The sequence below is a fragment of the Mus caroli genome, unplaced genomic scaffold (assembly GCF_978045245.1).
Source record: "Mus caroli unplaced genomic scaffold, Mus_caroli_1 scaffold_6, whole genome shotgun sequence".
Lineage (NCBI taxonomy): Eukaryota > Metazoa > Chordata > Mammalia > Rodentia > Muridae > Mus > Mus caroli.
Genome location: NW_028227261.1, coordinates 40306846 through 40333518, shown reverse-complemented (window position 1 = coordinate 40333518; position 26673 = coordinate 40306846). Strand labels below are relative to the sequence as shown.

The following is a 26673-nucleotide window of genomic DNA, read 5'->3' as shown; positions in this document are numbered from 1 at the left end:
GAAAAAAGAAAATATACGGCAGGGCAGTGGTGACACATGCCTTTGATCCCAGCACTAGGGAGAAAGAGGCAGGCAGATTTCTGAGCTCGAGGCCAGCCTGGTCTACAACGTGAGTTCCAGGACAGCCAGGGCTACTCAGAGAAACCCTGTCTTGGAAAAACCAAAAAAAAAAAAAAAAAAAAAATTTAAAACCAAAAAAAAAAAAAAAAAAAAAAGAAAGAAAGAAAGAAAGAAAAGAAAAGATAACAGTTGTTTAAGTGCCTAGGCTACTGTAGTTTCTGGATTTATTGTCTAGTTGTTGATTTTTTGTTATAGGCTTGGTTCCTTGCTTCCATTGCATACCTGATCATTTTAATTTTCAAAAAAGAACAATTTGTTTTCATTTGTATGTATGAGTGCTTTGTAGCATGTATGACTGTGCTCCACATGCATGGCTAGTGCCCTTGGAGGTCAGAGATGGTGTCAGATCCCCTGGAACTGGAGTTGTGGGTAGTCATAGCCACCATAGACACTAGAAACTAAACCTGGGCCCTCTCTGTAAGAGCAGCCAGTGCTCTTCTCCACTGAACCATCATCTCTCCAGCTCCCATCTGATAATGTTTGACTGGCTATCATACATCACCAATTGTACTTTGGGATATTTTTGGAAGCCTATAAATACTCTCATTCTAGGAAACTGCTAGTCCAAGGATTGTTTTTGAGCTTTGTTAAGTGAAACTAAAAGGATTTTTTTTTTTTGGTCTAAAGCTGACCATAATTGCTATATTATTAACTCTCTATTAAAAAATATTGAGTACTGTTTGGTGTTCAACTCATCCATTTGGAAATATGAAATGTTTCTGGCTCACGTTAAGTCAACAGTTTTGCACATGCTTTCCCAAGGTTTCCATAGTGTCCTCACACACTACTGCACTTACAGTATGAGGGAAACTGTCTGCAGCTCTCCAAAGCGCTCTCCTGTCCATCTGTCTTCTCCAGGTTGTTTTCTCCTCTCTGGTACTTGGCCTTGAAAATTCAATCCATGGCTGGAGAGATGGCTCAGCAGTTAAGGGCACTCACTGCTCTTGCAAAGGACTTGGGTTCAATTCCCAGAACCCACATACTGGTTCACATTTATCTTAACTCCAGTTCCAGAGGACCCAGTGCCTTTTCTGACACCAAGTACTTACCTGATGCACAAACATACATGCGGCACACAGTCATATCTGCAGGTAAAACAGTAATATGCATAAAATAAAATAAATCTTAAGTAAAGAAAATTCAATCCACCTTGTGTTATGAAGTTTGTGCCCCCTGGGAAAAGACCATTGACTCAATCTAATTATAGTTAAAAGATTTATTGATTAGCTGCTAGCAGGATGAATAATCTCTGAGTCAAATTTGAGAATGCCACGAAGGGGTATTATGGGGAACGACTTTTAAAGGGAAAAACCATGTGAAGACCTTCAGTGTCTATGCAAACAAATTAAACTGTTCTGTTCTGCCAAGTTTAACATTTATAGCAACTCAAAGCAATCTTTGGGTATCTGCATAAGCAAGTTACAGAATCAAAAAAGTACTTAGTTTATAGATATAATCGAACTATTTTAAAAATATTGTTTATGGGTTGCCTTGGTGGATAAAGGTGCTTGCCATCAAACCTGATGACCTTTGTCTCATCTGAGACCCACTAGAAGGAGAGAAGGTACTCCAAAGACTGATCACACATGCTGTGATATGAGGACCACCCTCCACACACACACACATACACACACACACACCAAACAAGTATAATTTTAAAAAATAAAATATATTGTTAATATATAATTTTCATGTTATAGTTTTTTATGCCTGACTTACACAAAATAAATATAGATGTAAATTTGGATGGCACTTAACATATCTTATTGATGGGGTGTAGAATAAGTCGGATGAGCCTAGACTCTGCTGTGTGTATACTTTTCCCTTCCTACTACCAAAAGCCTTCATGCTTTCCAGTGTGTTTAGAACAGTTGTTTTTGTCCTTAGCTGAAAAAATAGTAGAGTCACCTAGAAAGTGTTTTAGACCATAAATAATAGAGCGTGTCCCACTCTAAACAACTATAATCAGGTGATTCTAATAGCTAGCCAAGGCTGAGAACCAATGTTCATGCAGTTGAACTTGTTTGTCTTTGGAAAGCACTTGTCAGGAGAAAAGGGCTCATTTGGTAAAATATCCTGTTTGGGGTGGATTTTCTGACAAAGCCCAATTTCCTGGAAGTACTGGAACTGACTTGTAGAGGAAATATAATCCAGAGCACAAAATAGCCAGCCAACATTCACCTCTCTCCTGTTAACCAAAATGAAACTATGACCGTAAAGGTCAACCCCAGTCTTACCTCTCCAGGCTGGTTCCGGGAGGGCTGAGGGGTAAGGAAAGTAGAGACAGGGTGGACTGTGAACTTTGCATCCAGTTCTGCTCCAGTGTGCAAATGAGCTCCTTCTCTGGATGCTTTATTGCCTCACTTCTCCAGTGAATACACAGTAACTCTGCAGAGCACTTCTAGGCTGAGCATCCAAAACAAACAGAAGGTACTGTGTATAATTTGCTGACTGTTCCTTTTCTTAAGCTTTTTTTCTCTAGAACACCCCTTCATTATTTCTTTTCCTCTCTGCATTTCAGGCTTACACATTTTTTGGCTAATTCAAAGAATTTTGCTCTGTCTCCACCTCTATATCTGATAGTTCTATAGCAAATTTCCATCCAAACTTGAAAGCAAGCTCTTTTATGTATAATTATTTTGGCTTTGTTTTTTTTTTTAAGACATTATTACTTTAATGTGGCTGCAGAAAGAACTCATGGTTAGGAGCACTCACTGCCTTTGCGCCTCTCAAGGGCTAAGATTACAAATATGCACTATCATTTCCTGGGTTAAGCAAGCTTTTTTTGTTTTTTTCCATTAAGTTTTTTTCCAGACTTACCACTTCCAGCTCAAACTATTGCATTTCAGGAAAAATGAAAGAAAGAGAGAACTTTGCTTTTGATTAATATATTTTTACTCTAGCTTTTGTAAAATAGGTTAATCTGAAAGTATCTTAGGGTTCTACTGCTGTGAAGAGACACCATGACCAAGGCAACTCATATAAGGACAACATTTAATTGGGGCTGACTTACAGGTTGAGAGATTCAGTCCATTATCATCAAGGCAGGAGTGTGGCAGCATCCAGGCAGGCATGGTGCAGGAGGAGCTGAGAGTTCTACATCTTCATTTGAAGGCTGCTAGCAGAATACTGTTTTCCAGGCAGTTTGGATGAGGGTCTTATAACCCACACCCACAGTGACACACCTACTCCAATAGGGCCACACCTACTCCAACAGAGTCACACCTTCTAATAGTGCCACTCTGGGCCCAGCATATGCAAACCATCACAGAAAGTCTTTTGTTGAAGTTAGGTCCTGGTTCTTCCTCCCAGGCCCATGCTCCCAGATTTAAGACTCAGACTCAAAATATATTTACAAATACCTTGGCCATATAGCTAGGCTCATCTCTGACTAGAATAATGACTTAAGATAACCCATTTATTTTAATCTACGTTTTCCCTCATGTCTGATTACCTGGGCTCAAGATCATGTGTCTGTCTCCTCACATCTCCCCAGAGGGATCATCACATGTCTGGCTATCCCAGAATTCTTTCTCCTCCTGGATTTCACACCTTCTATTCCCTGCCTAAGCCATAATAGGCCATAGACTTTTTAGCGATGCATTCATACAAAATATAATATATTCTCTCTACAGCCTGTACTCTCTTGTTAATATGGTCTTCCAAAAGCAATGATTGTTTTATTTGCTTATTTTTGAGACAGGATCTTGCTGTGTATCACAGGCTGGTACTGAACTTAGCATTCTCTGGCTAGTAAGCATTGCAGGGACATGTCACCACACTCAACCCAAGAAATTATTATCCAAACTGGTTACTACCAACCCAGAATCTTCTGAACAAAATATATATTCTAACTCTAGCAATTAGTCCCCTGTAGTGCCCAACTCTACACACCATTTTCCATTATAAAACATTTTTGACCAATGGTTGATTTCAGGCATGAGACTTCAAGACACCGCAAGGTGAACCTGAAATATCTTTTTTTTTCTTTTTCCAATTTTTTATTAGGCATTTTCTTCATTTACATTTCAAATGCTATCCCGAGAGTCTCCTATACCCTTCCCTAAGCCTGCTCCCCTACCTACCCACTCCCACTTCTTGGCCGTAGTGTTCCCCTGTACTGGAGCATATAAAGTTTGCAAGACCAAGGGGCCTCTCTTCCCAATGATGGCCAACTAGGCCATCTTCTGCTACATATGCAGCTAGAGACACGAGCTCTGGGGATACTGGTTAGTTCATATTGTTGTCCACCTATTGGGTTGCAGACCCCTTCATAAGGCCCCCAATGGAGGAGCTAGAGAAAGTACCCAAGAAGCTGAAATATCTTTTAATTGTTGATTTTCATTTTTGTTTTTAAATTTGTCCTTTTAGATATATTTATTTCTTATATTTATGAATGTTTTACCTGCTTAGATGTCTGTGTATCACATGCATGCCTGGCACCCTTGGAAAAGAGGATTTAGGGTCCCCTGGAACTAAAGTTATAGATGATTGTGAGCTACCATGTGGGTTCTGGAAACTGAAACTTGGTACTCAACAAGAACAAATACTCTCAATTGCTGAGCCATCTCTCCAGGCCTTTATTTTCATGTGTGTGTGTGTGTGTGTGTGTGTGTGTCCCCGAGGAGGCCAGAAATGGGAGTGGATCCCCTATCGCTGAAGTTACAGGCAATTGTAAGCTACCTGGTGCTGGGAAACTGATTCAGGATCTCTGAAAGATCAACAAATGTTCTTAACCACTGGAACACCTCTCTGGCACCCTGAAATATCTTTTTATGTTCCAAAGCCATTACTGGTATTAAACCAAAATGATAGAACAGACAACCAGAAAGAAATTCCCACTCTCAAAAATGTGGTATTAATCGCTGTTGTATCTCTGGAACAGAACCATTAAGGAAGAAGGCATTTATTTTGGCCCACAGTTTTAGAGGTGGGGAAGGCATGGAAGAAGGCCCCTGTGGTGGTAGGAACATGTGACAAAGACTTCTCATATGTTGGTAAATCAAGAAGCAGAGAACACAGACCAAAACAGCCTTCTAGGCCTGCCCCTAGTGGTCTACTTCTTTGAAGACCTCAAGTCCCAAAGGTTCTACAGCCTCTGAAAACAGCACCATTGTCTGGGAACGAAACATTCAAACATGTTGTACAGTAGTATCCTCCAAGTGGAACAGCTACTATCTTATAATACCAGTTGTGTCCAAGTGGGAAAAAAAAAAAGAAAAGAAAGAGAAAGAAAAGACATGGAGGAATTCTCTGGAGAGAACCATCTCACCATTTCTTCAGCTCAATAGAATTTGTAATTGTTTGTTTGTTTCGAGACAGGGTTTCTCTATGTGGCCCTGGCGTCCCGGAACTCACTCTGTAGACCAGGCTGGCCTTGAACTCACTGAGATCTACTTGCCTTTGTCTCTGGAGTATTGGGATCAAAGGCAGTGCCACCACTGTCCAGCACCAATAGAATTTTTTTAAAGCAATATTTTGTAAACACAAGTAAAACAATGATCTTTGCAATTACCTAGACAACAATACATGTGTAAAATTATTTAATTTGGAATTCTAGAGAGATATTTCAGTAGTTAAGAGCACTGGCTGTTTTGTTTTTTTGTTGTTTTTTTTTTTTTCAGAACACCAAGATTTGATTCTACACCCACATGGTGGCTCAAAACCATCTGCAACTTAGGCCTCAACATACCTGGCTTACATCTGAGTTCCAGGGGGATTCAACACCTTCTTCTGCCCCACATGAATGCCCAAATACACAATCATACACATATATGAAAATAAAAATTGTAACTTTTTTTTTTCTGGACTTGTGGACACATGCCTTTAATCTCAGCACATGGGAGGCCGAGCTAAGTGGATTTCTGTGAGTTTGTTGCCAGCCTGGTCTACAAGTGAGTTCCAGGACAGCCAGGGCCTTTGAGAACTTGTCTCAAACAAACAATTAAAAAGTTAAACAAAACAAACAGAAACTGTCCAAAAGCATTCCATGATATAGTGAGATTTGAACCAAGGCCTTCTAACTCTGGCTTCTACTTGTCAATATCTCATTTCATTTCTTCCTGAAGATAGTAGGCAGATGGAGTTGAGAAAGACTAAACATGAGGCTGAAAGAGTAAAACGTTCATTCATTCATTCATTCATTCATGTAATGACTGTTGAGCATCTTTCATGAGCTAGTCACTGTTCTAGTAGCAAGGATGTAGTAATATAAAATTACTATATAGAATATGAAAATTATGGGGAGTTCACACTTAGATATGGAAGACTGTCAATAAACATATCAACAAGATGGCTGGATATCATATCATATCAACTGGACTGAAGAGATGGCTCAGTGGCAAGGGGCATATACTGCACTTTCAGAGGACCGGAGTTCAATTCTTACCACCCACTTCAAGCAGCTCAGAATTGCTCATAACTCCAGCTCTAGTAGATCGAATGCCTGTGGCCTCTGTAGGCAAGCGCACTCATGTGCACATGCCCACGCAAAGACACAAGTACACAGAATTGAAAATCTTGCCCTGAGGTGGTGGTGCACTCCTTTAATCTCAGCACTCGGGAGGCAGCGACAGGCAGATCGGAGTTCAAGGCCAGCCTGGTCTACAGAGCAAGTTCCGGGACACCCAGGACTACACAGAAAAAAACCCTGTCTCAAAAATTAAAATAATAATAATAAAATGAATATTGTAAAAAGTAGTATATTAGAAGACAGTAGGCACCTCCTGGTCCACTTGGCATAAACTATAAACATCAGAGAAAAGAACTTCAATTGAGAAAATATCTCCCTAAGGTGGGCTGTAGACAAGCCTGTAATGCATTTTCTTGATTAGCAGTTGATGAGGGAGAGCCTAGACCATTGTGAGTGGTTCCATCTCTGGGATGGTGGTCTTGGGTTCTGTAATAAAACAGGCTGAGCAAGCAAGGGGAACAAACCAGTAAACAACACCCTGCCATGGCCTCTGCATCAGCTCCTGCCTCAAGGTTTCTGCCCTGCTGGAGTTCCTGCCCTCACCACCTTTGATGAACTGTTATATGGAACTGTGAGTGAAATAAACCCTTCCTTTCCCAATTTGGTTTTGGTGATGGTGCTTCACTGAAGAAACAGTAGACCCAAGACAATAAGTTTCCTGAAGGAAAATCTGGTTGAGAACATGTGGCGATAGCTCTGGGAGAGACACCATAATTTAAATGAGATTAACAGGATGTTCTCACTGCAAAGGTGAAATCTGAAGAAACAGATCTGAAGAGAACCAAAGGATAGATTGCAAAAGAAAAGTCTAGAGTGCAAGATGCCAAATGGGAGTATGCTTGCTCATAGCACAGGGAAAAAAATACCAACAAGAAAGCTAGAAAGCTAGAAAGGCCAGGGCAGAATGAAGGCAGGGGAGAGAGAGCCTCAGATGTGAGCCATAGGGAGTGATAGGGGAGGGGCCCTACAGAGCCTTAAACATCTGTTTTAGGCTTTATTTACTCGCTACTTATGTACTTTTGTATGACTGGTTTGACTATATGTATGTATGTGCATGATGTGTGTTCTTGTTGAATCCCCTGAATGTGGGGTTACAGATGGCTATGAAGCACTGTGTGGACTTGAGGAATTGAACCTAGGTCTTCTGCAAGATAGCTCTTTCTTTTTTTTTTTGAGGTTTCTCTAGACAGTGTTTCTCTGTCCAACAGCCTGACTGTCCTGAAGCTTGCTTTGTAGACCAGGCTAGCCTCAAACACACAGAGATCCACCTGCTTCTGCCTCCAGAATGCTGATCTCTCTCTGGCTTCCCCACCCCCTCCCCCCAGAGTCTGTTTTTCACTGGGAGAAAGTGACTTTTGCTCTAAATGAAATGGAAAGTTCTGAACACAGGAATAACATAATCTAGCATTAAAAGATACAGCAGCTTTTATTGAGCTATAATTCACATGCCATAACATTTACTCTCGTATGGTAGGCATACAATCCAGTGATTTTTTTTTTAACTCTGCTTATGTAGTACAACTGTCACCACTACCTAACTTTAGAATGTCTTCACTGTACCAAAGAAGTCACTATACTCTTTAAAAGTCACTCTTTCACTCAGTCCTTTATAACTGCAAATTTAATGTCTGTTTCTGTCCATTTGCCAAGTCTAAATATTTCATAGAAATGTAATTATACAATGTATGTTTTTTCATGATGGGCTTCTCATAGAGCATAAAGTTTTCATACATATTGTATATTGTAGCATGTACCAGTCCTCTCTCCTTTTTTTAATTTGACAAACCTTACTATAAGAAAAAACTTTGCAAATAAGCATCACACATTAGAATCAACCAGACCCAGAGCCCAATACCTCAATGACTTCCCTACAGTTAGAGACGCCTTCCTGTGGTTGGGGAGCTTCGCATGGAGCTGGCACTTGCACTATCAAATGTATGTTTCTGCTGTCATTGTCTGCCAAAGATGAAAAAAAAATCCACTGCAGAATTAGAACTAGGAAAACAACTAGCTTTGTGTCCTCTGGAGTAACTCCTGTTCACTGAGTCCTTCCTTACCCCCGGTCCTTAGTGTCTTCATTCTCTTGTCTATGTATTTATACTGTATCCCTACATACAGTTTTTACATATAATATGAATTGTTGGCTAGATTCTGCACATGAGGGAAAACATATTCCTTTCTGAGATTGCATGACTTTGCTTAATATTATACACTCTAAATCTATCCATTTCCTGCAAATTTTGTAATTGCATTCTTCTTTAAAGCTGAATAAGATTCCATTTTATGTATATAGAAAATTTTCATTATTCATTCATCTGTTGACCCTCAAGGTTGGTTCCGGCATTTTTGCTCTAGTAAATAGAGCACTATTTTATCTTTTATTGTCAAATCATTCTCTGTTTTATGCACACACATTTGTTCCCATTTAGTTCATTCATTCATCAGTCGATAGTCATTGAGGGTATTCCCATGTGGTGGCTATGAATAATGGTGATCAACTTATACCATTCTTATAAACAAGTTTTTGCATGATCATCTGTTTTCATTTCTTTAGGATATATATCTGCAGGGATTCAGTTATTAGATTGCATGGTAACTTTATATTTAACGCTTTGAGGAGCTGCCAGAGAATTTACGTGGTAACTGCACCATTTTAGAACCTCATCAGGCATTGTAGGAATGTTGTATTTTCTAAGAACCTGGAATATCTAAATAAATGTGTTAAAAGAGACAAAAGTGCCTTGGTATCACTAAAAGGTAGTGTTTTGGTATCTTTTTTTTCTAAATTATTTTTAGATTTATTTATTTATTTTATGTGTATGAGTACACTGTAGCTGTACAGATGGTTGTGAGCCTTCATATGGTTGTTGGGAATTGAATTTTAGGACCTCTGCTCACTCCAGTCAACGGTGCTTGGTCAGTCCCTGCTCTCTCCAGCCTAAAGATTTATTTATTATTATACATAAGTAAGTACACTGTAGCTCTCTTCAGACACACCAGAAGAGGGTGTTAGATTTCATTACAGGTGGTTGTGAGTCACCATGTGGTTGCTGGGATTTGAACTCAGGACCCGCTGAGCTATCTCGGCAGCCCTCTAAATTTTTATTCTTATTTTATGAGCATTGGTGTTTTGCCTGCATGTATGTCTGTGTGAGGCTGTGTGATCCTCTGGAACTGGTGTGAGCTGCCGTGTAGTTGCTGAGAACTAACCCAGGTCCTCTAGAAGAGCACCCAGTGCTCTTAATCGTTTGAGCCATCTCTCTCTCTCTCTCTCTCTCTCTCTCTCTCTCTCTTTCCCCACCATAAAATAATAGCTTAGTCAATAGAAAATCAGAGCTCCTCATGGAACTAGCCTTCCAGTATTGGTCAGTGATTGCTGAGCCTTGCACCAGACAGGGGTCCAGTAATTCCTTTTACTCTTTTCTAAGATTTCTGCCACTTTTTGCAGATTTTTTTTTGTACTTTTCATAATGAAATGTAAAGTAGAAATTGAAGATGTGGAGTAAATGTAAGCATAGTCTTGTGAAATTTTTGTCTTAGCTATACATCTGAATATGCAAATACATGGTATGTGTTTGATGTAAAATATTTTTGTACACTATGGGTCAGGAACATAAAGTTTGAGGGTTGGAGAGATGATGTGGCTAAGAGAGCACACTACTTATTAAGTTATTTTTGAGAAAGGGTCTCTCTACAAAGCACCAGCTATCCTGAAATTCACTAAGTAGACCGGACTGGCCAGGTACACAACAGAAATTCTCCTGTCTCTGCCTTCCCAGTGCTGGGATCACAGGTGTGCACCACAACTCCTGGCAAAGAGTCCACTTCCCTCGAAAAGGGCCTGAGCTGTTCCCAGCCTGTAATTCCAGCATCAGGGTTAACTACCACCATCTTCTGACCTTCATGGGCACAGCCTTTACATGTACAAACCTATGGTTAGAGGCACACATTTAAAAAATAAAATCTCAGTCGGGCATGGTGGTGCACACCTTTAATCCCAGAATTGGGAGGCAGTGGCAGGTGTATCTCTAAATTCGAGGCCAGCCTGGTCTACAGAGTGAGTTGTAGGACAGCTAGGCCTACACGGAAAACCCTGGGGGGTGGGGTGGGGGTGGAGGTGGGGTGCGGGGAGAGTAAAAAAAAAAAAAAAGTTCGGAAGTTGCTAATGCACCAGGACACATTATGATGCTCTACACTGAAAAAGAAGTGGGCATTTTGATTCTTGACTTCAAAGTAGGCAGGAGTGTATCAAAATTGAGGTTCAGGAAATGATCTAAGGAGAGTGGTAGAGAAGCACGGTGCACGTGATTTTCCTCGACGCTGAGATCAGTACCTGGCCTGGGACACCTGAAGAATTGAAGATGTGCATGGAGCGAAATAGGGAAGTCCACTAGCCCAAGGCAGGGGAGAGGTTTTTAAGAACCTGCCTCCGGGTCCAGCAAGCGGCTACCCACGTTTACCCAGCGGCGCCGGTGGCTGTGAGGAGGCGGGGCCAGAAGCGGAGCACGCGCAGTAGAAGGTTCCCGCATCAGCGCCGAAGCTGCGCTTTCAGCACTCGCAGTCACCTGTCACCAAAGGCTGTCCCCGCCCCCTCCGCTGCCTGCCTGCGCGCGCAGAGCACCGGAGGGCGCCGGCGGGAAGGGACGCGGCGGGTAAGCGAGGCCTGCGTACGGTCTGTGTTTCTCACAGGGTTGGGAACTTCCTCCTGTCCAGCTCTCCGGACCGGGAAGAGCGAGTGATTGGAGCTTTGGAACGCACTGTACCTCCGCTTTCGTCCTGTCGCCTCCGGAGGCGCTCTGACGGTCTGTGTGTTTTTAGCGTCCCGGAGCCTCCTCCAGTCTCACGGCGCCTTGGCCTCTGCTCTCCCAGCACCCACTGGGGAAACCGAAGGCCGGATCCTGTCCCTGACTTCTGCCGGTTCCAGTCTGAAATTCCTTACCCGCTCGCGCTGTCAGTAGCAGAGTTGGTTTTCTTCCTCTAGTGTCGACCAGTTTAAGGCAGAATTCTAGTTACAGCCTCCAACTCAAGCACAAAGAGTCTCAGTTGTTTTGATGCTCAGCTGGAGCTCTGGCCCTCTAACTGAATTAACTTTCAGATGCTCTTCAGAGGGAAATCCAGGCCATCAAAGCATAGGTCCTCTTTAGTCCCTCCGATTATCTCCATCGTTAGCCAGTAAACTGTATGGAAGCATAGTTCTAGATCCCTATGCACCAATCCCAGGTCTTCACTTTTCATGTTTGTACGAACAATCATTTCCCAAGCCACAGTTTAGGATGAGGTGCCCCGCTGGCAGTGGAATGCCATCAACATTTACTGAGAAGGATGACAACAAACATTCTGGCTCTCTACTGTCAAAGTGAATATTAAGTGAATTGTTTCTTGTAACAGGAGGCATTTGACTTGGTGGCTGTGCTTTAATACCTAGAGTAAGAGACAAATGGAGGTAGCCTAGAATCACATCACGAGGGTTCAGAGTCTGCTGCCAGGGAGAATACAGAGCAGCAACAAGACTGACAGCCATGCCATGTTTAATAACATCTATAGGTCGAATTTCCACATAGAGGGAAATAGATTGTATTTATGTGCCACTTGTTTGTAAGATGCATCGTGTGCATGCTGAAGTAAATTTTAGTGGCTTCCTTTAACACTCCCAAAATTGGTTTCTAGATAGTCATGATTATCAGATTATTATTATGACAAGGTCTTACTATGCAGTCTTGGCTGGCTTAGAGCTAAGAGATCTGCCTGCCTCTGCACCACCACACCCAGCTCCAGACCATTTTGACTGAATGCTATATACTGAATTTTTTTAAATATCAGCTTACAACAGTTCTGACATTTTGATTACTGGTTTTCTTTGGTGCCTAAAATTCTAAACCTTAATCATCTTACATTTCCTCTGCTTCATCTGTCGATCTTATATTGCAAGGACTTGTGGTTTCTTCAGTAACTTGAATTTATCCCTTTGATTCTCATAGCAAGTTGTCATGTTTCTTAGCTTCAACTTTTTTTTTTTGGAAAATAAATAATGAAAGTGTTGGATTTTTGTTATCTTCTATTTCATGCCTACTTGAAGAACCCAAGCGTTCTGAAATGACTGTTGACATGTTTGTTTTTGTTAAACCTGTAAAGACTCAGATCCCAGTTTCTGTAGCTGGGTTCCATTCTCTACAACCTAGTCTGATAACTTCTATGGAATAGAATATGGCAGGAGCAACCCCAGGCATAGACAAAATAAACCCAAGACTGGTGGTATACTAATGCTGGGGAAACTTTAGTAGTTTCCTTCTCTGTGGCTTTAGAAATTATATTTTCTTTTCATAAAAATTACAATTGAGAGTGAGGCCTGGCTGTTTAATCTCAACACTCAGAAGGCAGAGGCAAATAGATCTTCTTGAATTTGAGGGCAGCTTGGTCTACATGGTGAATTCCAGTCTGGCCAAGGCTGTATAGTGGTACCATGTCTTAACAAAAAACAAAAGCAAACAAACAAGCCAAAAACTACCATTGGCATACATTTGTGAAGAAGCTAGCAATTGAGGCAGATAATGGTGGCACACGCCTGCAATCCCAGCAGTGATGGAAGGCAGAAGGAGCATTACAAGTTTGAGACCATTATCTCAAAACAGAACCCCAAGCCTTTGATTATTTATTTCACAAACATTCAAAGTGCTGATTTATGTTAGAGACTGATGCTGTAGCAGTAGGCACTAGTTCCTTCCATAAAGGAACGATTTTTCAGTAACTGTGTGTGTGTGTGCATGAGCCTGGATAGATGTGGTTGAATGTGATATAGACTATACCATAGGTAAGGTTAGAGTGGCCAACAAGTCTAGAGGAGAAACAAGAAAAGGTGTGGAACAGAGTCTAGGGTTAAAACAAAGATCCACAAAGGCTCTCTATGTTATCCACCTGCCTCTACCTCCCAAGTGCTGGGATTAAAGGTGTGCGCCACCATGCCCGGCAGATGGAAAGATTTTAACCAGACATTTGGGCTGGTCACAGTTGATTTTTAGAAGTTCATCCTGCCTAAGATGTCTCCTTCCTAACTGTAGTGATAAATCTTCTTTCTGCCTTTACACCTTATTTTCTTTATCTAAGGAGGGTTTTCTGGCCGTTCTTCATACCTTCCTGTGTTTATCTTTTAGTGCTCATTTCTTCTGTGGAGCTTCCTTCGGCTTATTATTGTCTACTTATTCCACTATCCAAAAGCATGTTAGAAGTCCTACCATGTAGTGTGGCCCTTATTTGTTTGGTGTGTGTTCTATGATCCTAGATAAATTATAGAGAACGTTTCGTCTGTGTGTGAAGAGAAACTGTATTAATAAAGAGAGACGTTGTGTGCTCTTTGTGCTTTGTTTCTCAGGATAGAGGCAGATAATGGGCAACAGTGTCTTTCATTAATCTGTGATCACCATGTCTAAGGAGGAGTGTCCCAAGGCTGCTGACAGTTCATTCTCCTCTGATAAACATGCCCAGCTCATCTTGGCCCAGATGAACAAAATGAGAAGTGGACAGCATTTCTGTGATGTGCAGCTGCAGGTGGGGAAGGAAACCTTTCAAGTCCATCGGCTGGTCCTGGCCGCCAGCAGTCCGTACTTTGCAGCTTTGTTCACTGGAGGAATGAAAGAGTCTTCAAAAGATGTTGTACAGATTCTAGGAGTTGAAGCTGGAATCTTTCAGTTACTTCTAGATTTCATTTATACAGGTATATCCATGTGTTGGTTTTCTGTTGCTGTGATAAAATATCATGACCAAAATAACTTATATAATCTTACTTATTTTTAAAGTTGTACTTATTTTTTTATGTGAATGGGGTTTTTTTAAAGGACTTATTTATTTTATGTATGTAAGTACACTGTAGCTGTACAGATGAGCCTTCATGTAGTTGTTGGGAATTGAATTTTAGGACCTCTGCTTGTTCCGGTCGGCTCCACTTGCTCACTCTGGTCAACCCGCTTGCTCCGGCCCAAAGATTTATTTATTTATTTATTTATTTATTTATTTATTTTTTATAAGTTTTTTTTTAAAAGATTTATTTATTTACTATATGTAAGTACACTGTAGCTGTCTTCAGACACACCAGAAGAGGGCGTCAGATCTCATTTCGGGTGGTTGTGAGCCACCTAGTAGTTGCTAGGATTTGAACTCAGGACCTTCGAAAGAAAGAGCAGTCAGTGCTCTTAGCGCTGAGCCATCTCGCCAGCCCGTGAACGAGTGTTTTGTTGGCGTATACTCATACTTGCATGTAGTACTTATGGAGATAAGAGGGCATTGGATCCCTAGAACCAGAGTTACAGATGCTTATGAGCCACTGTGTTTGTGGAAACTGAAGACATGCCCTCAGGAAATGCAGCAGCAAGTGCTTTTAACTTTGGAGCTAGCTCTCCAGCCCTTAATTACTCTTATAGTTGGGGGGGGGGATGAAACAAATACTTTATTTGGTCTAGGTTTGAGAATATATTATGTTCTCCTTAAGAAATTGTATAAAGGAGTCTGGTGAGATGACTCAATGGGTAAAGGTGATTACTACCAAGCCTCAGGACATGAGTTCAATCTTTTTTTTTTTTAAAGATTTATTTATTTATTATATGTAAGTACACTGTAGCTGTCCTCAGATAGTCCAGAATAGGGCATCAGATTTCGTTACGGATGGTTGTGAGCCACCATGTGGTTGCTGGGATTTGAACTCGGGACCTTTGGAAAAGCAGTCGGCACTCTTAACCACTGAGCCATCTCGCCAGCCCAAGTTCAATCTCTTAAACCCCCAGGATGGAAGAAAAGATCTGACTCCAGGAAGCTGTTCTCTGACTTCCATGCATGACATGGACACACATGGATAATGAAAAAATAATTTAAAAAGAAACTACTTGGGGGAAATTATTACGAGACTCAGTAAAGTGTTTTAGTTTTTTAATGTGTGGTATTAGAGGCTGGAAAAATGGCTCTGTGGTTAAGAGTATTTACTGTTCTTTCAGAAGATCCAGGCTTGGTTCCCAGCACCTGCTTGAAAACCAACTCTAGTACTAGTTCCAGGGGATCCAGTGACCTCTTCTGACCTCCACCTGTCATATATCTCCTTGCTGGATCATATGATCCTAAACTTTTAAAACTCAATTTGTTTGTTTGTTTTAATTTATTTATTTTTATTTTATATGCATTGGTGTTTGGCCTGCATGTATGTCTGTGTGAGGGTATCCAATCCTGGAGTTACAGATAGGAGCTGTCATGTAGGTTCTGGGAGTAGAATCTGGGTCTTCTGGAAGAGCATTCAGTGCTTCAGCTGTTGAGACATCTCTCCAGCCCCTTAAAGCTCAATTTGTATTCCATATTCTTCCTATTTCTTTAATCCCTTTGACCATTCGCTCATAAATAATTTTTTGAACATCCATTTGGACTAGATCACTGGGAGTAGAGAAGACAAATCATGTATACACAAACTTTAATATACATACATATATGTGTGCATGTGTATGTATACACACATATATAGTTTTTTCTAAACAGAGTCTCACTGTGTAGCTTTGGTTATCCTGGAACTCACTTTATGGTCCAGGCTGGCCTTGAATTCACAAAGATCTGCCTGTCTCTGCCTTCCAAGCACTGGGTCAAAAGCCATCTTAAACTTTATAAATAGAACCAGAAAATAAATTAGGGACAAATAGCTTAGTACAATGATAGTTATATAAGGGGTAAGGTGGCTGGGCGTGGTGGCGCACGCCTTTCTTTAATCCCAGCACTCGGGAGGCAGAGGCAGGCGGATTTCTGAGTTCGAGGCCAGCCTGATCTACAAAGTGAGTTCCAGGACAGCTAGGACTACACAGAGAAACCCTGTCTCGAAAAACCAAAACAAACAAAAAAAACCCAAAAAAAACAAAAACAAAAAAAAACCTTAAAGGCTAAGTGTATAGCTCAGTGGTAATTATCTATTATGTTCAAGGCTCTAGGTTATCCCTAGACCCTTAAAAGGGATAAAAGTATAAGACTGAATGAAAAGTTTGTTAGGTAAGAGACTTATAGTGCTTCTGCTACCTCAAATAGAATTAGCTATTTCATATCCTCCAAAAGTTATTACTTAAACTATGAAAGTGAAGCCAAGCATGGTGGCACATAATTATAATCCCATCAGTTGGGAGGTAGAGGCAGAAAAGTCAGGAATTCAAGGTCCGCCTCAGCACAGAGACCCTGTCTTAGGAAAAAAATAAAATGAAAATGGAGTCTTTGAGGGAAGAAATTCGAGTATTTAGTTCAAATATTTAGTAGTTCCTCCTATGCTATAGATTCTTTTTTATGCCTCATAGTAAAAAACAAAAAAAAAAAAACAAAAAAAAAACAAAAACAAAAAAAAAAACAAAAAAAACTAACTCTGGAACTAGAGAGATGGCTCAGCAGTTAAGAATACTGACTGAGCCGGGCGTGGTGGCGCACGCCTTTAATCCCAGCACTCGGGAGGCAGAGGCAGGCGGATTTCTGAGTTCGAGGTCAGCCTGGTCTACAAAGTGAGTTCCAGGACAGCCAGGGCTACACAGAGAAATCCTGTCTCGAAAAACCGAAAAAAAAAAAAAAATACTGACTGCTTTACCAGAGGTCCTGAGTTCAATTCCCAGCAACCACGTGGCTCACAACTGTCTATAACAACATCTGATGCCCTCCTCTGGCATGCAGGTATACATACAAATAGAATACTCATATACATAAATAAATAAATCTTTTATAAAAAAACTAACATTGTAAGATATATCATAGATGAATATAGTAAACCTGTTTTGTTCCCCTTCCCAATACTTCAGTTCAGTTAATTTATTACATGCATATAATCTATATTAAAAATGTGACTTTTACCTGGATGTAGTGTGCACTGCTTTAATCCCAGCATCCTTGAAGAAGAGACAAGAAGACTGAAAGTTGCTGGACAGTGGTGGCGCATGCCTTTAATCCCAGCACTTGGGAGACAGAGGCAGGCAGATTTCTGAGTTCGAGGCCAGCCTGGTCTACAGAGTGAGTTCCAGGACAGCCAGGGCTACACAGAGAAACCCAGTCTCGAAAAAACAACAAACAAACAAACAAACAAAACAAAACAACAAAAAAGAAGAAGAAAGTCAGCTTGCTTGCTCTATATACTAAGACTTAGTCTCAAGAGGTAAAGTGTTGGCTTTAAGGTCAGACTAATCCACAACTTGTTCAGCCATACAAGTTTTTCAAAACATTTTTTGAAGAAATATTCATTTTTGTGTTCTGTGTATGAGTTTTTCCCTGCATGTATGTATGTGCATTACATGTGCAGTGCCTGCAGTGGCCAAAAGGGCTTTGGATTCTCATGGGAACTGGAGTTGTTATATCAGTCACTGTGAGTCCTCCCATAGTTTCTGTGTCTTTGCAAGAACGTCAAGTGCTCTGAACTGCTTACTCTCTCTCTAGCCTGCCAGTCATAGCAGTTTGATAAGAATTATTTAAATTTCCTCATTCTTGGTCAGCTGGTAGTGGTGGATGCTTTTAGTCCCAGCACTTGGGAGGCAGGTGGATCTCAACCTGGTCTACACAGTGAGTTCCTTAATACAATCATAAGAAAATTGATATCGCCGGGCGTGGTGGCGCACGCCTTTAATCCCAGCACTCGGGAGGCAGAGGCAGGCGGATTTCTGAGTTCGAGGCCAGCCTGGTCTACAGAGTGAGTTCCAGGACAGCCAGGGCTACACAGAGAAACCCTGTCTCAAAAAACCAAAAAAAAAAAAAAAAAAACAAAAAAAAAAAGAAAATTGATATCTACTAAGTAGGAGTGTAGTGAGTGTTAAATGAGTGTAAAGCAATTAAAACAGTGTCTGGCTTATAGCTGTTCCATAAGTGTTGTTGTAATTTGTTTTGTTTGAGATAAGGCTTCATTATGTACCACTGGCTGTCCTAGAACTCACTATGTAGCTTAGGCTGGCCTTGAGGCCACTAAGGTCCTCCTGTGTCTGCCCCCTGAGTGCGGAGATTGAAGACATGTGTCACCAAGCTAGGCCTAGTTGTTCCAAAAATGTTAATTGTCATTTAAATTTTGATTTTTCCCATATATTCTGTTTTCTTAGTTTCTACTCTGCCAAAGTTGTTAAAGTCAAGTAAAATATTAAGCCAAATGTTTTGATTTATTGGTTTTTTTTATCTTTCTATTTCCCTAGGAGTAGTGAACATAGCTGTGACTAATGTCCAGGAGTTGATTGTTGCAGCAGACATGCTACAGTTGACTGAAGTTGTTAATCTTTGCTGTGATTTTCTGAAAGGACAAATTGATCCACAGAACTGCATTGGACTCTTTCAGTTCTCTGAGCAAATTGCCTGTCATGATCTTTTGGAATTTACAGAAAATTATATTCATGTCCATTTCTTGGAGGTTCATACTGGGGAAGAGTTCCTGGCGCTTACAAAAGATCAGCTGATCAAAATTTTACGAAGTGAAGAGCTTAGCATTGAAGATGAATACCAAGTCTTCTTAGCTGCAATGCAGTGGATTCTTAAAGACCTGGGAAAGAGAAGAAAACATGTGGTGGAAGTATTAGATCCAGTTCGATTCCCCTTGTTACCATCTCAGAGGCTTTTAAAGTACATAGAAGGTAAGAGGGGTCTTCCTCAGTTGTTTCCTCCCCTTGTGTTTTAAGACAGGCTATCTCACTGAACCGGGAGCTTGCTGATTTATCTAGACTGGCTAGCTAACAAGCCCCGGGGATCTTACTCCACCTCCCCAGTTCTAGGATTTCAGGCTCATGCCACCATGATGGAAATTTTCACATGGGTGATAGGATCAAATTTAGGTCGGAATACTTGGGTCAGAAGTCACGGAACAGCTGATACAGTGTTATAGCTTCTGTGTCAACTTCGAATTATCCTCAGGTTCTAAGCGTTTTCTCTTTGTTTTTTAATTGTTAGGGATTTCTTTTTTCTTTTTTTTTTTCTTTTTTTTTAAGATTTTATTTATTTATTATATGTAAGTACACTGTAGCTGTCTTCAGACACTCCAGAAGAGGGCGCCAGATCTCGTTGCGGATGGTTGTGAGCCACCATGTGGTTGCTGGGATTTGAACTCTGGACCTTCGGAAGAGCAGTCGGGTGCTCTTACCCACTGAGCCATCTCACCAGCCCGGGATTTCTTGTTTTAAGGTGTAGTCTAGGCTAGCTCAGATTCACAATCTTCCTGGTATAGACTACCACAACCAGGGGGACTTCTAGTTCTGAATTAACAACAGCAGAAAGGTGTGTGCACACACACATACACACACACACACACAATTAAAAAAAAATAGATAAATTGTGGTTTGATTTTCAAGACCCTGTTTTTCTGTGTAGCCCTGGCTGTCCTGGAGCTCACTATGGAGACCAGGCTGGCATCAGACCCAGAGATCCGCCTCCCTCTGCCTCCCAAGTTCTGGGATGAAAGGTGTGTGCCACCGCTGCCAAGCCACCTTACTGGGTTTTTTTTTTTTTTTTTTTTTTTTTTTTTTTTGTGGTTTTGGTTTTTTTTTAGTTTGAAGGACAAAAGGTGAATAACATTAAAAATAAAATTATAGTTTCAGTTGTAAACAGTGTCAATTCTCTGCTAAGAAAAATTGGGCACTTAGGATTTTTACTTTTCTTTCCATCTCCTTTTTCTGTCAAAGTCCTCAAGGGTTATAGCCATTATATTTATGTTTGTAGCCATGCGTCCCTCAGCTCTTTGCCTTTATCTCTATATTCAGAGGATTTTTATGCTAACAGATGGTTTTCAGCTGAAGTTTGTATGTTTAAGACAGGATCTCCTGTGACTGGAGTGGGTCATTAACTCAATATATAGCCAAGAGTGACCTCACTTCTGTTGTTGCTGACACTTTTATCTCACAAGAGCTGGATTACAGCCATGTGATCACATACTCAGCTTCAAGTATGTTTTTTTTTATACTTTTTTGGGGTTTTGGGGTTTTTGTTTTTTGGGTTTTTTTTTTTTTTTTTTTTTTGAGACAGGGTTTCTCTGTGTAGCCCTGGCTGTCCTGGAACTCACAATGTAGACCAGGCTGGCCTTGAACTCAGAAATCCGTCTTCTGAAAATAGCTACAGTGTATTTGCATATATTAAAAAAAATCTTAAAAAAGAAAAAAAAAGAATTGTGTGCAGTCTTTCTTTCCACCTTAAGGTTCTAAGGGTTGAACTTGGGTCTTCAGAATTGATGGTAAAATGCTTTGACGCACTGAGTGACCACAGCGCCTGTAAAACAGCTTGTGTTTATTTTCAGGGATTCTTTCCTTCTAGTTGAATGCCTTAGGAATTCTTTCATTATTCTTGATTTCTGTTGTTGTTGTTACATTGTTTTGAACTTTGCTATTTCTTTAATTAGATTCTATCATATTTTCTCTCTTTTTGAAAGTTCTTCTGAGTATGAGGGTGCATGTCTATAATCCTAGTACTCAAGTGGCAAAAACAGGAGGACCTCTGCAGATTCGAGGACAGCCTAGACTGAATAATCAGTGCTAGGCCAACCTGGACTAAAGAGTGAGTCCCTGTCTCGGACAGAGGCCTCTCAAAAAATAAATACATAAATAAATAAGTTTAATTTCCCCTTCACTCTGATAAAGGTTTTTATGTGCAATTTCTGAAATATACCATTCGACAATCATCTTTTTTTTAAACTGTCGTGTGTGTGTGTGTGTGTGTGTGTGTGTGTGTGTGTGTGTGTGTGTGTTTATGGGGGGAGGGCTACATATATGTCTGTCTGTTAGAAACTAGAAAAACATGCCAGATGCCCTGGAACTGGGAACTGGAATTACAGATCATTATAAGCTGCCATGTGGGTGCCAGGAATCAAACTGGGTTCCTTTAGAAGAGCAGCCAATGCTCTTAACCACTGAGCCAGCTCCCCATTCCACCTTCTTTTTGACATAGGAATCTTAACCCAGATTGGCCTTAATCTCCTTATATAATCAAGGATGACCTGGAACTTCTGATCCTCCTGCCTCCACCTTCCCAGTGCTAGGACTACAGGTGGGCAACACCAGGACCAGTTTAGAAAAAAAAACATTCTGATGGCATGAGGAGAATTTCCTAAAGTCTCTTGGGTATGACTGAGTAGGTTGCCCCTGCTCAAGGATACTTAGATGAGGTGGGTACTTGAGACGAAAGTCAACCAACGTCCTGTGCTCACAGGACACCTTCTCTTACTTGAAAGAGCAGTATTTTTCTGATTTTCATATAGAAGTAGTAAGGGACTGTCTCCTAGCCTTACCAGTATACCCCTAGTCTCATCTCTGCATCCTATAAACAATATGGAGGAAAAGCCAATTAGTAAGATCTTGGGAACCATCAATGGGTATTTTGGAGGAAGAATGAACAATTGAAAAGCAAAGCAGAAGCAGTTGAGAAACAAAAATAACTACTATAGCTTCTTGGTTGGGTTAGAGCTCACTGGAGGCTAGCCCAGCATAAAATCAGTGCTAAGTTTGATCCAAAGCAAGGACATCAGCCCTAGAGCTTCATTCCACCACCCTTGTGTTTCAGGCTAGAAAGACACAGTGAGAACACAACAAGCCTTATTCAAAATTTCTACTGCAGAATACAAAGTAATTGCACTAAGATAAAAATAGGGAGAGGGAGAATTGGCTCTTAGAGCAGGGTTTGAACTAGTAGGCCATGTAAACAAGATGGGGGTGAGGGGGTGGGGTGGGGAAACATCTACTGCAGTACATCCCTGGGAAAATAGGAGAAAGAAATGGAAGGATTCAGCCTGGGTGGGTGGTAGGGTGTGAGGGGAATTAGCCATAAATATATAAATTTAGCAGGGCGGTGGTGGTTCACTCCTTTCATCCCAGCAGTTAGAAGACAGAAGCATGCAGACCTCTGTGAGTTCCAGGATGTCCAGGGCTATACAGAGAAACCTTGTCTCAAAAAAACTAAAAGGAAGGAAGGAAGGAAGGAACGGAGGGAGGAAGGAAGGGAGGAAGGAAAGAAGGAAAGAAGGAAGGAAGGGAGGGAGGGAGGAAAGAAGGAAGGAAGGAAGGAAGAAACAAAGAAGGAAAGAAAAAAGACAGACAGACAGGAAGAACGAACTTCTAAAACAGGAGCATTAAGGTAGGAAGGAGATGCATTGCTAAGGAAAGGAAATGAGACTTGAAACACCAATATTGTAGAAAGGCATATACATGGTGTACAGGCATGCATGCAGACAAAACACATTCACATGAATAAAATTAATTGTAAAAACATTTAAAGATTTTCTTCTTGCTTTGTCTTAGCATTTTTTAAAAATTTATTTATTTATTTATTTATTTATTTATTTAGTGTATGTAAGTACACTGTAGCTCTCTTCAGACACTCCAGAAAAGGGCATCAGATCTTAGTACAGATGGTTGTGAGCCACCATGTGGATGCTGGGATTTGAACTCAGGACCTTTGCAAGAGCAGTCAGTGCTCTTAACCACTGAGCCATCTCTCCAGCCCATCTTATCATTTTTTAAAGGTTTCTAACATAAATATATTTTTTGTTATTAGATTTTATGTATAAAACTTGACTTTTTTTTTAAGTGTTGGGGATTGAACTCAGGTATTTCCACATGCTGAGGCGGGTGCCTTCCCACGGAGCCTGACCCTGATCATTGTGAACTTGGTTCATTTTGCCATCTTTTTTTGGAAGGCATTATACATGTATTTGCAATGTTAGTATTTTTTTAATATTAAAAAAAAACTTTTAAATTACATCTGTATGTACTTGTGTGTATATTCTTGTGGGTTCAGGCATCCCTCAGCATCAGGGGAGGGTAGCAGGTAATTTGCGAGGCTGGTTCTCTTCTTCACCATATAGTCCCAGGACTTAAGCCATGGCCGGCAGGCTTGGCAGCAAATGCCTTTACTTTTTGAACCTTCTCACTGTCCCATTTAAAAACATTTAAAATCTATTTGGCTAGATTTAAGGAAAGTATATTCCTTAGCAGCAATTATATTTTCTGTTATAAGAAATATACTATTGTTTGATAAGGGATTTAGTTTTGAAGGATTTATTTTATCTTTGTGTGTGTGTGTGTGTGTGTAAGTACATGTGAGTGTGTACCTCCAGGGTGTGGATGCTCATGGTTGTGTATTCCTTTGAGCTGAACTTATAGGTGTGGTTGATAGAAACCAAACTCGGGTCCTCTGTGACAGCAGCATACTCCTTTAACCCTCTCCAACACCAACGATGGGGGTGTTTTCTTTATTGTTTTTTATTTTCTTTTGTTTGTTTTTCTATTTTGAGACTGGGTTTCACTATTTAGTCCAGGATGGCCTAGACCTCACAGAGATCCTCTTGCCTCTGCTTCCTGAATGCTGGGATTAAAGACCTTTGCTACCATGGCTGACCAGGAAATGTTTCCTTTCAGTAATATTTGGAAGCCATTTAAAACATTGTCTTTCTAAATATTGTCTAGGAGTATCTGATTTTAATCTTCGAGTCGCCCTGCAAACACTTTTGAAAGAGTACTGTGAGGTCTGCAAGTCTCCCAAAGACAACAAGCTTTGTAGTTTCCTGCAGACGTCTAAAGGTCGACCTCGGAAGAAAGCAAGAAAATATCTGTATGCAGTAGGTAAGGAACTTTGAATAGTAATAGAAATCATTTTCAGGATAAGAGCTTTACTAGTTTGTTGTTCTTGTCCTGAAGGTATTACTAATATGCAAGGCCATCAGAAGCATATTTAATTTCATGTTTAGGCTTAAGATTGAATTGACTTTGCATAATAGGTTAACACATTTAAAACTTAATAGCTTCTCTTAGCCGGGCGTGGTGGCGCACACCTTTAATCCCAGCACTCGGGAGGCAGAGGCAGGTGGATTTCTGAGTTCGAGGCCAGCCTGGTCTACACAGTGAGTTCCAGGACAGCCAGGGCTATACAGAGAAACCCTGTCTCGAAAAACAAAAGAAAAAAAAAAAAAAACTTAATAGCTTCTCATTCAACATTTTATTCTATGTTCTAAATCTTTGGTCTCTGATTACCTAGTCACCGTCAAATGACTGTCTATAGATTGATTTTTTTATTGCGTGTATGCACACACATGGGCCATGGTGTATGTGTGGGTATAAGAGGACAACTTATACGGATTGGTTTTCTTCTCCCACTTTGTAGGGCTCAGAAATAGAACTCAGGTCATCAGGCTAAAGAGCCAGTGTCTTCCCTGCTGAGCTACTTCATCAGCACAAGAAACATTTCTGTAAAAGTTAAAATCTTGCTAGGCATAATAGCTCATGCTTACAATTCCAGCATTCCGTGGCTGAGACAGAAGGAGTTCTGTCAATTCAAAGTCAGCCTGGGTTACTTAGTGAGTTCTGGGTCAACTGAAGCTACAGTGTAGCCCTGTCTTTAAAAAACCTAAGTAGAGGGCTGGAGAGATGGCTCAGCAGTTAAGAGCACTGACTGCTCTTCCGAAGGTCCTGAGTTCAGTTCCCAGCAACCACACGGTGGCCCACAACCATCTGTAATTGGATCTGATGCCCTCTTCTAGTGTGTTAGCAACAGGGTGCTCATATACCTTAATTAAATCTTAATAATAATAAAAAACCCTAACTGGATTAATTAAAAACCTTACATTTAAGTGAAAAACAAAGGAAATATATTTAAAAATTTGAACTTTTCATAATGTTTTAGATAGTCATTAGGGATGATAAAATAAATGGTTTCCAAAGTTTTTTGGCAGCATTATCCATAAGACTATCAGAGGACTCTTTCTGCTATCTTGGAATTTGTAGAGTCTGGCTAGGAACAGAAGTTCTAAAAGACAAATATGTCTGGCAGGCTGTGGTACAAGGCGATTTTTACTGGCCGTAAGCAAATTCTCCAGCACCAAAGGACACACAGCTAATCTTAAAAGTGAAGATGTTTATGCCTGGGATGAAACCGCGTGGTGCTCGGGCAAGAGATGTACTTATGTGTATGAAACAGAAAGGACAGTGACTCCTGAAGGCAAAACAAACGAACCAGAGCGACCCCGGGAAAGTCACTGAGGCCTTCAGAAACAGTGGCAGGTTCATGTCAAATTCTGAAGCAACCTTCCTGCAAAGGCCATTGGGCACAGGAGCCATGTGATCTTGTCCCCTCCTGATTTAAACTAAAGGAAAGTGGACTTGTAGCCTGGGCATGGTGTGCAAAACTTCAGATTAAGTGATAAAGCTTTACCTGTGAGTTTTTTCTCTGTGAGTTTGAAGTTATGTACATAGACTGTCTCCAAAAAAAAAAAAAAAAGGAGTGGATTTGTGCAAAAAAAAAAAAATTAGAGGAACATGTCCAAAAATTTTAATTTTAACTATAAACCATTAAAATTGGTAAATGTATATAGCATGTAAGGTAATCCAGACATCTGGATATGCTATGGTTTCTATAAAATTTATATATAATATAGCTCATAATTACACATGATGAATTTTATGTATACTTTTTACATATTATAATATGTAAACTTTCTTTTGGAGTGTATACTATAATTTTTTGCTGAGTGGATGGATAGGGAAAACATGAATTTCAATTCATTATTTTTACTTTATTTTTTATTTTATTTTATTTTGGTTTGGTTTGTTTTTTTTGAGACAGGGTTTCTCTGTGTAGCCCTGGTTGTCCTGGAACTCACTCTGTAGACCAGGCTGGCCTCCAACTCAGAGATCAACCTGCTTCTGCTTCCCAAGTGCTGGGATTAAAGGTGTACACCTCAACTACCTGACTTTGGTTGATTGATTGATTGATTGATTGATTGATTTTGTTTTTTTTTTTTTTTTTTTTGTGACAGGGTTTCTCTGTATAGCCCTAACTTTCCTGGAACTCACTTTGTAGACCAGGCTGGCTTCGAACTCAGAAATCCACCTGCCTCTGCCTCCCAAGTGCTGGGATTAAAGGCGTGAGCCACCACTGCCCGGCTTTGCTTTACTTTTTAAAAGCTTGTTTTCTGTGTTGTTATTATGTATGTGGTCTGTTGTGCGCATGCACATGCCATGGTGTGAGTGGAACAACTTCTGTGGAGTTAGTTACTTCCTTCCACCTTAATGTGGGCTCCAGGGATTGGGCTTGGGTTTTCAGACCTACGTGACAAATGCCTTTTCCCACTGGCCATCTCACTAGCCCTCAAC

The 26673-nt window shown here is 40.6% G+C and overlaps 1 protein-coding gene across 3 annotated transcripts in view; it reads left to right on the top strand.

Moving 5' to 3' along the window:
• The first annotated feature begins 11144 nt into the window (after positions 1-11144).
• The window catches only part of Ipp (intracisternal A particle-promoted polypeptide), a 35114-nt gene continuing 19585 nt past the window's right edge, over positions 11145-26673 (top strand). The window contains exons 1-4 of one of the 3 annotated variants that reach the window (XM_021160062.3): positions 11145-11244; positions 13959-14300; positions 18751-19182; positions 23992-24147. In XM_021160062.3, the coding sequence (XP_021015721.1) occupies positions 14009-14300; positions 18751-19182; positions 23992-24147 (880 nt within the window). In that variant the 5' untranslated portion in view covers positions 11145-11244; positions 13959-14008. The other 2 variants (XM_085839065.1, XM_029476809.2) reach the window with 2 other exon arrangements.